We start from the raw sequence: 14,322 nt of genomic DNA on the forward strand, positions 1-14,322 counted from the left end.
ACTTTGCCAAAGGGTGATGGTTAAATACCTTGTACCAAGTCAGATTCTTTGTCCACCTAAAGCAGTATTATCTTCTTTTTAGCAGTAGTAGCTGTTCAAGGGCCTCAGGTGGGGCTGCCTAATCTTTCAAAAACTGGATATGCCAGTTATTCAATCTGCAAACTACTGCAGGGAAAACATGCACCACTACAATCAGGTTTATTTATGTGTGTCTGTGCTGGGTCCAAATTGCAACTGGAAAAAATGTGCAGTTTGAAAACTGATAAAATACAATTGGAAAAATTGGATTCCTCTTGCCTCAGTCAGTGAACCTACAAGGAGATTCATTCAATATATTTTAGAGCCAACCCTAGATTTTATCATTATATTTGTATGTGATTTTATGACCTGTTTTATTGTTTTATTGTTGTTGTTGATTCATTTGTTTTATTACTTTGTTTTTATATTGTTGATGTTCGGGCTTGGCCCCATGTAAGCTGCCCCGAGTCCCTTTGGGGAGATGGGGTGGGGTATAAAAATAAAATTATTATTATTATTATTATTATTATTATTATTATTATTATTATTATTATTATTATTATTATTCCTGGTCAAGCTAGTGTGCATCTTCATCTCTGGATTCAACTAATCTTATGTTGTCAGCGTTAGCATAAATTGAACATACTTTCATTTTTCCCTCACACTTTCTCTCTTTTTTCTCCTTATAGTTGGGTTGGCAAAAGCATGCCTATATTATCTATATAGATTTATTACAACTTCAAGAACTTAAATTAGGCAAAAAAAAAAAAAACTTAGAAAATCAGTTCGGCCTGCTACAAATATCTCATATTTTTATATCACACAGTGGAAAGGCTGCATTCAGATTAAATTATCATTAAATGCTATATAAATAGGCCTAAGTCCCTTTCCATCTTTGATGGCTGAAGACATCAAAAGCATTTTCAAGTAACTTCATTTTGCATGTTTGTAGCCAGTTTTAAATAGGGTTAAATAAGACAACTTGAATCAACTTCACTATCCTGGTTTATTTGGGTAAAGTAGGATTACAGTTCCCAGATTAGATTTAGACAAACTATTATGAGTTTTAATAGAATTAAATGCTTTCAGTTTCTTTCTCACTACCAGGGACAGGTTTATGAACATAACCCTATCTGTTACAATTGAATAGGGGTTTTTTTGTCCAATCTCTACAGATCATATTTACTAGAAAATAACTCAAATAAACATTTGCAAAAAGCTTAACATGTTTTATGATATCAGATAACAAAAGTGCATAAGTCCAATGACACAATTAACACATGCATCTTCTATGGCTGGCAGTAATGTGGGTTGCTGTGAATTTTCTGGGCTGTATGGCCATGTTCCAGAAGCATTCTCTCCTTAATGCTTCTGGAACATGGCCATACAGCCCGGAAAACTCACAGCAATCCAGTAATTATGGCCATGAAAGCCTTTGACAACACATTGTCAGTAATGTGCTCCTACCTTGAAGCAAGATGCATGGCAGCAAATCTGTAAGGCATCAAGAATCATCTTGGTATCCAAACCCAAGGGCTTCCGGCAGTAGGTGCACATTTCTTTTTCAATAATGGCCCTATACAGGAAAATGATGGAGTTTATTATACAACAGAAAGTCGGGAGTACAAGTTTCAGCAGCTGGTCACAAGTAAGCTCACATTCCCATTCCTGGATGGCATTATTAACTACATGCCAATATTCATATCTTACAGAGATACCAAGTTTGAATTCTCCAGAGGCAGAAAGCGCAAGCCTCCTGGAAATTCTCCTAAGCAAGCAACCATACAAAGGTGTCAAGGTTACAAATGGAATATGAAAAGCTGCTCTTTTTTGGCAAAAGTATAAATGAAAAAATGTGGCTGGCGTTTTCTGGGGCCCCTTCAACACTGTCCCTTTATCCTAGGACCTGATTGCAGATTATCTGTTTATCTCATGTTATCTGGAAGTGGGGACAAATATATTCCAGTTTAAAGCAGATAATTTAGGATCAGATCCTGGGATAAAGGGCAGTGTGTAAGGGCCCTTAGTGGATTATGATGGTTATACCATCACAAACCATGCGTCTTTGTCCATGTTCCCAAATTGCCCTGCTTACAAGATGTGTGTTTGGAGGTAGCACTAAAAGATGTAGCTAGGGAGACGTAGCTGCATGATACACATGTGTCTTCTGATTCAAGATCTCAGACTATGCCCATTCCTGGCACCATGGAGGTAGGTTTTGCCCCTCTCAAAGATCAAACCTCACGTGAAGTGTGGTTGCCAATGATACAGTACATCTGTTAAATTGTGTAAAAAGGTAAAGGTAAAGGTTTCCCCTGACGTTAAGTCCAGTTATGTCTGACTCTGGGGGTTGATGCTCATCTCCATTTTTAAGCCAAAGAGGCGGTGTTGTCCGTAGACACCTCCAAGGTCATGTGGCTGGCATGACTGCATGGAGCGCCGTTACCTTCCTGCTGGAGCGGTACCTATTGATCTACTCACATTGACATGTTTTCGAACTGCTAAGTTGGCAGAAGCCGGAGCTAACAGCGGGTGCTCACTCTGCTCCCGGGATTTGAACCTGGGACCTTTTGGTCTGCAAGTTCAGCAGCTCAGCACTTTAATACACTTTGCCACCGGGGTGTACAATTAAATGGTGTACAATTGTGTAAATAGAGAACATCCATTAAAATAATGACTTAACTGTATGTTATGTTTTAATTGCTTTTAGATTAAATAAGCAGTGAAGTAGGATATAAATCAAATTAGTCAATGCATAACAAATGTATAGAAATCATGTGAAATCTATTCATGTGCAAACATGGGAACAGGGTTCTGGTTATTGGGGGGAAATGAGGCCCTCCAATAAAATCTTCCTTCAGTTCTCAAATTTTTAGCACTGTAAAAATGAGGTGCTTGTCAAATAATATTTCTAAATGTGCAATTGAAGTTTTCAGGTATTACAATGCTAGAAATTTGGGGAATGAAGAAAACTTTCATTTAAGAAGCAGAATTCTTATGGGGGCAATGCCTTCATTTTGCCCTCCTCCTTTGGCTCCCTCCTTGGGGATACAGGCAGTCTCCATGTTACAAAACTCCAAATTATAAACTACTTATAGTTAAGAATGGGGATGAGACAACAGGAAGCGAGATAAATCTACTCCTCAGAAGGGAAATTCACTCCTGGAAGAGTTATCATGGGGAAATATGTCTCTCACCAATCCCACAACAAGCCAATTTTTTCAAAATCTAATTATCACAGCCAGGTGAAAATGAGGTGAAATCTTCTTAACAGTGGCACAGAAGTGAGGTGGAGTAAGGGGTAAAAATGTCAAGATACGTCTCCACCTTTGGCTTTCTTACACTTTCTCTCCCCTCCCTACAGTATACCCTCCAGTTGTCCCACTTTGCTAGGCTCCATCCCAATTAATCCTCTGTCATCCCACTTTTTCATCTGCTTTTAAATGTCCTAGTTTCAATGTTCAACCTTCTCCCTTTGTCCTTAGCTTATTTAAGTAGATACAAACTGGACTCAAAGCACAAAAGCAGTTTTACACTTAATTACCATATATACTCGAGTATAAGCTGACTCAAATATAAGCCGAGCCACCTAATTTTACCACAAAAAAAATCTGGGAAAACATTGACTCCAGTATAAGCCGAGGGTGGTAAATTTCAAAAATAAAAATAGATACCAATAAAATTACATTAATTCAGGCATCAGTAGGTTAAATGTTTTTGAATATTTACATAAAGCTCTAATTTAAGACTGTCCAACTCTGATTAAATCATTATTCTCATCTTCTTCAATGTAAATGCCCTTATGTATCCTTTTAATAATAATAAAGTAAAATAATACATGTAATAATAATAATAATAATTACAGGAAAATAATACATGCAGTAATAAATAGAGTAAAATAATAAATATAATAATAATAAGATCAGAGTGAAATAATAAATGTATTAATAATAATCATAAAAATAGAGTAAAATACATGTAATAGTAGCAACAATAATAGAGAAAAATAATAAATGTAATAATACCAATAATAATAGAGAAAAATGTAAGCCAACCACGACTCTCAATTGAGTATAAGCCAAGGGGGGCTTTTTCAGTCTTAAAAAAAGGGCTGAAAAACTAGGCTTATACTCGAGTATATACAGTAACTTAGCAGGGAAAAGTAGAGGAGGGCGCAGAACCTTGCTCTTCCCAGTAAACACAGGCAAAAGCAAACAGTTGCTTTTCTCTTCTTTCTCAGTAATAATTTTTGCATCTTGACCACATTCTGATGTTACTTGGTCTAGGATTTTACCTATGAAGTGTTAGAAGGTATACTACAATGACTAGATTTCTATTTCTCCCACACATTTTAGATACATATGTAGAAAGGCAGAAATTGGGATACATACCTATCAGAAGTAGAATACACTGTTTTAATGGATTTTCCAGAGATTCTGTCTTGATTAACATCATGGGGGAATCGACTGCAATGCAATGAACACATGCTAAATGGCTAACAATAATTTTCTATCTTTTCAAGTTTGCACTCTAGCAAAGGAAGCCTGTGATCAGTCAGCATCAAAGTCATCCAGACAAACCCAAGGGCAGATTGCAGAGATACGCAGCTGCATGAGAAAAGGTTGCTTTTAAAGAAGACCAACTTAAGAGGATAAAGTGGGGTCAAGGGAAGAATGAGGTTTACATGATAGTAAAGGCCAAAAAAGCCTTGCTTTCTCACAAATCCCATTAATTTCAGTACAGCTTGCAGAGAATGAAGATTGAGTCTAGAGGATATATCTCTTTAAAACATAGTATTTTAGAAACAACAGTTTTCTAAAATAACTATGAAACACATAATGTTATACATGAAAAACATTCAGCATGGTATAGACATATGTAAGGCTCAAAATGGGAATAGAAAATTGGAGCATGTATTATTTTTTGTTTTGTTTTACCACACAGTGTGTTATTTCTTTGGGCATCTGCTGAAGGCTCACAAACCCAGTAGTATTTTTATATTAGTGCAGCCATACAGATATTCATGCAAAAATAGGAAATGAAGACTAATCTGGAATCATCTTATGGCACCTTTCAAAAGCTAACAATTTTATCATGCCAACAGTTTTTCTGGATTGAAGTCTCCTGCATCAGATGCATAAAGCATTAATTTGATTTACTGAAAGAGACAGTAAATCAGCTACAAGGGATTGTAAAAAAGTGAACTTAGACAGAAATGGCATGCAGAAAGGTTGTGCCAAAATAAATACGTTGGTATTCAAAGTGCCATAAGATTTTCTTGCTTTGGCTGAAACACAGTAAACTACCTGGGATAAGCTTCAACTGGATAGCAATAAATGACTGAAGTCATATTTTTATAATTCTATGCCTCAGCTTCCTTTCTTTAATAGGAGAGAAGCTGTTGTTTTCTTCACTGAAATATAGGTCAATGTGTCTTGATATACACTTTCAGGGCAAGTTTTAGTCATATCAGGCCATTGTTATTTAATCTTAAATGTGTTTATCTGAGACTTCAGATGGAATTTGCTGACAATAAACATACTTTTTAACTACAGCATTTGAACATGTCACATCTGGAGTTATGAGTGAGTACTGAAGTGGCCAAGTGACAATAAGTTACTTTGGCTGGTAAGAAAACACACCAGCTACGAAGAGCTGCAAAAGGATCTCTCCTTTCTGGTATAACTATGTGTAAAAGACGACACACTGGGTTAAAACAAAGCCCAGAGTTTCCCATATACACTGAAATCCTGTGATGGACCAATGCAGATGTTTTTGTTGTGCTTATTTTCTTTTAAAAAGGCAAATTTCATGTAGGGCATGATTTAAAGTGGAATCAAAATGTATGGTGCCAGACAAACGCCTCTTTGTATGAAAGTATGCTGGTATAGATGGTGCCCTGGCACAGACTGCTTCAAACCAACCCAGTGGCACTTAGCAGAATGTGTTAAGGTATGACCTAACTAGGCTGTATTTTGCCTCCCACAAGTCGTCGTATTATGAAGTTTTAATCAGATATCTAAACATACACATATTTTGTATCTTTCTTTCTCTTGTAACCACATAAAGATGGATGTTTTGTAATGGAAAGGTTGAAATTTTTTCCAGAAAAGTAACTGGGATCACAGAAGCAATGAGTGTAGAAAGAAATTACTTTATCTCTTTCTTTTCATGAAAGAGCTCCAAATACATTTTTTGTGTATCTTTGTAAAATAACTATTTGGCCTTCAGTTAAATTCTGTTGCAAAATAGTTGCGCTTTACCTAATTTTTTCTATGTTGTGGCTTCACTGCCAGAATGATGAATTGAGTTTTAGTGCAAACTTTAAAAGAGGTAGATTTTTTTATTGTCAGAAGCAACTTGAGAACATACTGCAAGTCGCTTCTGGTGTGAGAGAATTGGCCATCTACAAAGACTTTGCCCAGGGACGCCTGGATGTGTTAGCTGGGAGGCTTCTCTCATGTCCCTGCAAGCTAGAGCTGACATATGGGGCCGGGCTGTGGTGCAGGCTGTTGAGCAGCTGCAATAAATCACTCTGACCATGAGGTCATGAGTTTGAGGCCAGCCCGTGGCAGGGTGAGCACCTGTCAATTAAAAATAAAAAATAGCCCCTGCTCATTGCTAACCTAGCAACCCAAAAGATAGTTGCATCTATCAAGTAGGAAATAAGGTACCACTTATAAAAAAGTGGGGAGGCAAGTTTAACTAACTTACGACCTGGAATGAGGAAGTGCCATCAGAGTGGATGATGAAGCAGCTGCTCCCCCCTGTGGCCAGAATCGAACATCCCCTCAGAAGAAGGTTAAATTGCCTCTGCGTCTGTCTGTCTCGGTCTCTGTTTGATGTGTTTATGGGCATCGAATGTTTGCCCTATGTGTGCATAATGTGATCCGCCCTGAGTCCCCTTCGGAGTGAGAAGGGCGAAATATAAATACTGTAAATAAATAAATATGGGAGCTCACCCCATGTCATGGATTCAAACTAGCAACCTTCTGGTCAGCAACCCAACCTTCAGGTCAGCAGTTCAGCTGGAACAAGGTTTTAACCCATTGCACTACTGCAGCTCCTAAAAGAGGTAGTCAAGTACTGAATTCTACCTTTGAAGCTAGGTCAGAACTTTAAAACTAAATTTCACAGTGGATTGACCATCTCAATGACATTGAAAGTATCTGCCTAACTATTGTTTCACAAATATTCCTTCCCATGCAGTCCTACACACATGCACTTAAAATACACCTCGGTCACAACCCAGGCCAGCATTATACATGCTAAACCCTTTGAGAATCAATGAGCTTAAGCAAGCTTAGATGGATGCTACAAGTGTGGCTGGGGCCTGTGAATATTGATCTCCTCTTCCAGGCATTTCTCTCTCATCTTTTCTGGCTTGCATTTAGCATTCACATATTATTTTAGAATGTCATAAAATCCCAGATATTTTTCTGATGGCATTGTTATTATGCATGCAAGGAAACAGAACTCGCGGGTTAGGCATGCCTTATCTCAAAAATAATATTGTTTACATTTAAACAAAATGTGTTTAAACCATTATTTTTTGGAATTAGTATACAGGTACAAGGAAAGATGTGGAAAAAATACGATGCGTATTTTTCTAGTACCTATTTTCATATGTTCTTGTGTACACAGTAGTGTTCTTTGGATGGGAATGATTGCTTGAGCCATTATAGCTGAAATACACACAAAAATGTAAAGAGCTTCATTCTCTAAAAATAAAACCACAGACCACTTACTACAACGCAGTATGAGCCCCACCTCATGCATAATGGAGGACCTTCTGACAGCGACACCAGAGGCACTCCAAGTGGCCAGCTACTCGTCAAAGGACATTTAGTATAATGCCAAGTTTTTAACTTTGTTTGTGTTTTTAAATACATAATAACTGTACCCTCAATTCACTTCTGACATGATAAGTAAATCAATGTAGAAAAAAATAAAAAGAGCCAATGCCAAAGTATAATAATATCTTCTCCTAGGTTTCATTGGCCATCCTTTGTGGCTTTGCTCTTGACTACATTTTGGAAAAGTTTTTGAAATGCTCGTTGGGAAGATGGGATGTTTATCAAATGGTAACTTAAGGTAGTTCATAGGTGAACTCTTGAAAGCCACTGTTTCTCTTGTATCCCTTTCCCCAGAGTGAGGACAACATATGCCTTTTTTTTTGGACTCCATTTTGTATCTGGCGTGAAGCCGAAGGATGATGGGAATAATAGTATATCAAAATATGGAGGGCCATTGGACTGCAATTCCACATGTCATAATGGGTGATGAATTATCGTATGATCCCATATTCATAGGATAGGAACCAGCAATGTCATGGAGACATTTATTTATTTATTTACTACATTTATATGCCGCCCTTCTCACCTAAAAGGGGACTCAGAGCGGCTTACAAATTACATTCACATACAATACATTATATTATTAGCATAGTACAATACTAGCATTAAATTACTATATCGTACTATATCATTACATTGTAATATTATTAGTAATATTACATTTAATATATAATATAAAATTAATATTATTAAATTCTACTATTATCAGTATTATATTGTAATACATTATAATATTATCAATATTATACATATATACAATATATTATATTATTATATATTATTATAAATTAAGTTGTATATTATATAAAAAGGTAAAGGTTTCCCCTGACGTTAAGTCCAGTCATGTCTGACTCCGGGGGTTGGTGCTCATCTCCATTTCTAAGCCGAAGAGCCGGCGTTGTCCATAGACACCTCCAAGGTCATGTGGCTGGCATGACTGCATGGAGCGCTGTTACCTTCCCGCCGGAGTGGTACCTATTAATCTACTCACATTGGCATGTTTTCGAACTGCTAGGTTGGCAGAAGCTGGAGCTTACAGCGGGCGCTCACTCCGCTCCCGGGATTTGAACCTGGGACCTTTTGGTCTGCAAGTTCAGCAGCTCAGTGCTTTAACACAGTTTGCCACCGGGCTCCTATAGTATATTATATACTATATATATATATATATATATATATATATATATATATATATATATATATATATATTTATTAGCATAGTAACATGCTATGCCAATTATACATACACACACACACACATATATATATGTGTGTGTGTGTATATATATATATATCTATATATATAAAAGGATAAAGTTGCGGGCGCAGTGACTATAACAACAAAACTAAACATCCCAGAAATACGAAATTTGGCAACACAATGCAAAAGGCTTGCCTCCAGGTTACAACAACACAACCACACCACAAAACCACAATCCAGACCCACAACACTCACAACAACGCATCATGCGATAACAACACAACTAAACGCCCCAGAAATACAAAACTTGGCAACACAATGCAAAAGCCTTGCCTCCCAGTTGTAACAACACAACCACACCACAAAACCACACAGGACCCACAAAACTCACAACAACGCATCGTGACTATAACAACACAACTAAACGCCCCAGAAATACGAAACTTGGCAACACAATGCAAAAGCCTTCCCTCCAGGTTGTAACAACACAACCACACCACAAAACCACAATCTGGACCCATAAAACTCACAACAATGCATCGTGACTATAACAACACAACTAAACGTCCCAGAAATACGAAACTTGGCACACAACTAAACGCCCCAGAAATATAAAACTTGACAACACAACGCAAAAACCTTGCCTCCCGGTTGTAACAACACAACCACACCACAAAACCACAATCCGGATCCACAAAACTCACAACAATGCATTGTGACTATAACAACACAACTAAACGCCCCAGAAATACGAAACTTGGCACACAACTAAACGTCCCAGAAATACAAAACTTGACAACACAACACAAAAGCCTTTTCTCCCGATTGTAACAACACAACTACACCACAAAACCACAATCCGGACCCACAAAACTCACAACAACGCATCGTAACTATAACACAACAAAACGCCCCAGAAACACAAAATTTGACAACACAATGCAAAAGCCTTGCCTCCCAGTTGTAAGAACACAACCACAACACAAAACCACAATCCGGACCCACAAAACTCACAACAACGCATCATGACTATAACAACACAACTAAACGCCCCAGAAATACAAAACTTGGCAAAACACTGCAAAAGCCTTGCCTCCCGGTTGTAACAACACAACCACACCACAAAACCACACCGGACCCACAAAACTCACAACAACGCATCATGACTATAACAACACAACTAAACGCCCCAGAAATACGAAACTTGGCAACACAACACAAAAGCATTCCCTCCCGATTGTAACAACACAACCACACCACAAAACCACAATCCGGACCCACAAAACTCACAACAATGCATCGTGACTATAACAACACAACTAAACGCCCCAGAAATACAAAACTTGGCACACAACTAAACGACCCAGAAATACAAAACTTCGCAACACAACACAAAAGCCTTGCCTCTCAGTTGTAACAACACAACCACACCACAAAACCACAATCCAGACCCACAAAACTCACAACAACGCATTGTGACTATAACAAATACAACATTTGACAACACAACTCATCCACCTCCCCAATCCCTACATTCACACTTGGCCTCCAAAAAAACAATTACAATAATAACAATGACAACAACAACAACAATAAGAATCAACACCATCACAGGCAAGAAACAGCCAGGCACTGAGGCTGAGAGGCCAGTCAGTGCTAAACTGGGCCTCCAAAAAACAATACAGTAGCATCTAACTTATCCAACCTTCATAATCACTACAACAACAACAATAATAAACACCTACACAGGCAAAAAAAAAGACTATTGTACCACAATAAAAATATAAACCGCACTCAGCAGAATCAGACATTACAATTAACAACAAACCAAAGACAACAGGGATCTCAAGCAATTATCAATCAACACAAAAATTGAAGAAGGTAGCAGACTTCAAATACTACTACTAATGTGAGTATAAAGAAGGGTGGAGGTCACAGCATAAATACAACCTAATGTAGACTGACCAACACCACCAGACTAAGCCACAGCAACGCGTGGCCGGGCACAGCTAGTATATATATATATATATATATAAAAGGATAATGTCATCACTCCACCGGGCAAAACAACAAAACTAAAGGCCCCCCAACCTAGAAAATTGACAATACAACCCCTCATCCACGTCTCTACGTTCTTATGCTCAACAAAGGATTCCCCCCCCCCCAAACAGAGAAACACCCACTCTTTGAAGGTCCAAACCCATTCGGTACTCATCACTCTTTCATTTCAAAACACAAAATAAAGAGCAACACTCTGAAAACAAAGGATTTCCATCCAGGAAACAATCAGGGCCACCTAACACCTCCCAACAAAGGATTCCCCCGCTCTAAGACACGGAACCACCTAAAAAAAGCCACAGCAACGCGTGGCCGGGCACAGCTAGTATATATATATATATATACACACACACACACACACATATACATACATATACACATATATAACTAGCATAGTATGTTACTGGAGGAAGGGGCCTCCAGCTGATGCTGAAGGAGACAAGATAGGTAGGAAAGTGCTATGTGCATTTTAAAACACCTGGATGCACAAGGAGATGGCAGGGCCAGGAAAACTGAGTGCCACTGAAGTTTAAACAATCCTGCCAGAGTTGGCATTTTGCAAGAGAAACAACAACAAAGCTAACAGTAAAGGTACTGATGTACAAGCACTGTACCTGGATCCTTTTGTGACCTGGTATAAATTCTCTGTATCAGACTGCTTGGATGGGATGTTGAAAACTTTGTAGTCTTTTTCAGATGTCCTATGCAAGAAAGAGCTTGAGTAAGTTTACGCATTTCATTCTGTTTTTCCTTTAATGTCACAGAAATGTGGAGGAGGAATATTAAAAAGAAAGGAGAAAATTTTGTAAAGAGAAGGTATTTGTCTCCAACCATCATGCATGTTCTTTTGGTTTGATACTGAATGTCTGCTGTTTTTGCGCCAAAACTTGAAAGGTCCAGCTAAATGAATGGTGCTCAGTGCCTGCCCCCATTTTATATGCAGAATGTGTGTCCTGAACAAGGCCCCTCCACTGTTCCTCCAATCAACTGAGCTGAGGCTGCTCTGAGAACGAAGAACGGAGCCCATTCATCACATACAAACCTTGGCTGCAGTCCGACTCTTCCTTGAGGTGACTCTGAAGTCAAAGCCATGTTACTGCTGCCAGTTTTCCAGCAAAGACCTCATTCTTTTAAAACAGCTCGCAGCCTAAGGGGTCTAACAGAAAACTAAGAGGAGACTGGACAGGGGTGGTGGGAAACAGGAGGAGGAGAACAGGTTGGGGGAAATGAAGGAATGGTAACTAGAGTGGAGAGTTATTTGTTAATTATAGGGTGAGTAACCCTTATCTAAACTGCTTGGAATCAGAAATGTTCTGGATTTTGTATTTAGGGCCAGCCCAAGGTAATTTTCAAGTATAGGCGAACAGAATTTTGGCATCCCCCCCCCAAACCAATCACTGGAAAATAAAAGTGTTGGATAAGAGAAAATGTTGGATAATAAGAAGGGATTAAGGAAAGTCCTAAATAAAGAACAACACTCTGAAAACAAGGGAAATCCAGACAGGGCCAGCTAACACCTCCCAACCAAGGATGCCCCCAGGGAGGAAGCAGCCAAACTTTGAATGTGCAAGGCCATTAAATGCTAATCAAGCTGGCCAATTGCAACATTCACACTAGTCTCAAACAGACAAGAGCTCTTTCTCTCACCCTGGACTTTCCACAGATATATAAACCCCATTTACCTAGTTTCCAACAGACCTCAGAACCTCTGAGGATGCCTGCCATAGATGTGGGTGAAACATCAGGAGAGAATGCTTCTGGAACATGGCAGGCACAGCAGCGGAGGCAGGAGTTGCCTCAATGGCGCCCCCTACAGGATGGCGCCACAGGCAACTGCCTAGTTTGCCTTGTGGTTGAACCGCCCCTGTTTGTATTTTATTTTATTTTACCGGTATTTGTATTTTAGGATATCTTGATCATGGGACCCAAGTCTAAACACAATATTCACTTATCTTTCACATACACTTAATAAACATAAGGTGTATATGGAAGAACCTTTTCTGTTGGAAGAAAAACTCTTTTACCAGCAAATCTCTAAGAAATTAGATAAACAGATAGATAGATAGACAGATAGATAGATGATATATAGATAGACAGATAGATAGACAGACAGACAGACAGATAAGACTTACCATTTTTTATTTTGATCCACACCAGGGGATTTTATTATTAGGTGATCATCCAATTCTTGGCTTCTGTGAAAGAAGGAGAACATTATAGCATGACAATTCAAACATCTAATTTTCTGGACATTGAAAATGATTACTCAAATTCACAACCTGGTTCTATGTATATTTTCTTACATGTAAATTTAAGCGTAGTTAATAGGACTTCTTCTGAAATGAAAACACATATTACTGCAGCCCAAGCCAATGAATATCCCAGATTGAAATGTATTACGTTCAAGGAAACTTGGACACTTTTAGTGCAATTTAAAGGCAAGGTTCTTTTTTTTATGGAAGCCTGAAGAAGGGGTACCCCCCCCCCAAATATACTATATGTTACCACATAATCTTTGCCACCTTTTAATTGTCATACCCTGTTTTTTCAATCCACAAATCGGTTTATGACCTTTCTGTACATTACACCGCTTAAAAAATAAACAGAACAGCAGTGTATTCACCAGTGGCTGTGAGCCTACAATTCTTAGTGTGTGTGCCATGTCAGTATACAGTTTAGCTAGTGTTGGAAAATGCAAGTCTTACTATGTCACTCATAACAATAACAATAATAGTCTTTATTTATAGACCACGCTATCTCCCCGAAGAGACTCAAGGCAGTTTCCAAACATATGGCAACCATTCAATGCCCAAGGAAAACCATACAAATTGTTTACATCAAGACAAGCACATAAGCCAATATAAACAACCTAACTGTAACTTAATAAACAAAATGACGACCATCAAAATGAAGACTAAAAATGAAAAATAATACATCATAAAATACCAAAACCCTGATAAAACACACAAAACACATTGCCTGCCCGCCCACTCCCCTTGCATCTATGGCTCTTCATTGGACTGAGTGACAATACCCTTGGTACCTCAGTACTCCAAACAAATCATACAAGTCAGTTGTCAAATTCAACCCAATGAAGAGCCATAGGCACAAGGAGAGTGTGTGGACAACTGAAGTTACCATGAGTAAGTCATGTGATATGGTCAGATTTGTATATCCCATGCCTCCTAATCC

General features: G+C 38.4%; 1 protein-coding gene across 2 annotated transcripts in view; it reads right to left on the reverse strand.

Annotated features, from left to right (window-relative positions):
- scel (sciellin) overlaps nt 1-14,322 on the reverse strand; it is a 93,593-nt gene that overhangs the window by 3,530 nt on the left and 75,741 nt on the right. The window contains exons 17-21 of one of the 2 annotated variants that reach the window (XM_008106871.3): nt 13,263-13,325; nt 11,745-11,831; nt 7,635-7,703; nt 4,410-4,484; nt 1,486-1,594 (exon numbers count right to left, since the gene is read on the reverse strand). In XM_008106871.3, the coding sequence (XP_008105078.2) occupies nt 1,486-1,594; nt 4,410-4,484; nt 7,635-7,703; nt 11,745-11,831; nt 13,263-13,325 (403 nt within the window). The remainder of the gene's footprint in view (nt 1-1,485; nt 1,595-4,409; nt 4,485-7,634; nt 7,704-11,744; nt 11,832-13,262; nt 13,326-14,322) is intronic. The other variant, XM_008106872.3, reaches the window with a different exon arrangement.

The sequence above is a fragment of the Anolis carolinensis genome, chromosome 3 (genome assembly GCF_035594765.1).
Source record: "Anolis carolinensis isolate JA03-04 chromosome 3, rAnoCar3.1.pri, whole genome shotgun sequence".
In the NCBI taxonomy this organism is placed as follows: domain Eukaryota; kingdom Metazoa; phylum Chordata; class Lepidosauria; order Squamata; family Dactyloidae; genus Anolis; species Anolis carolinensis.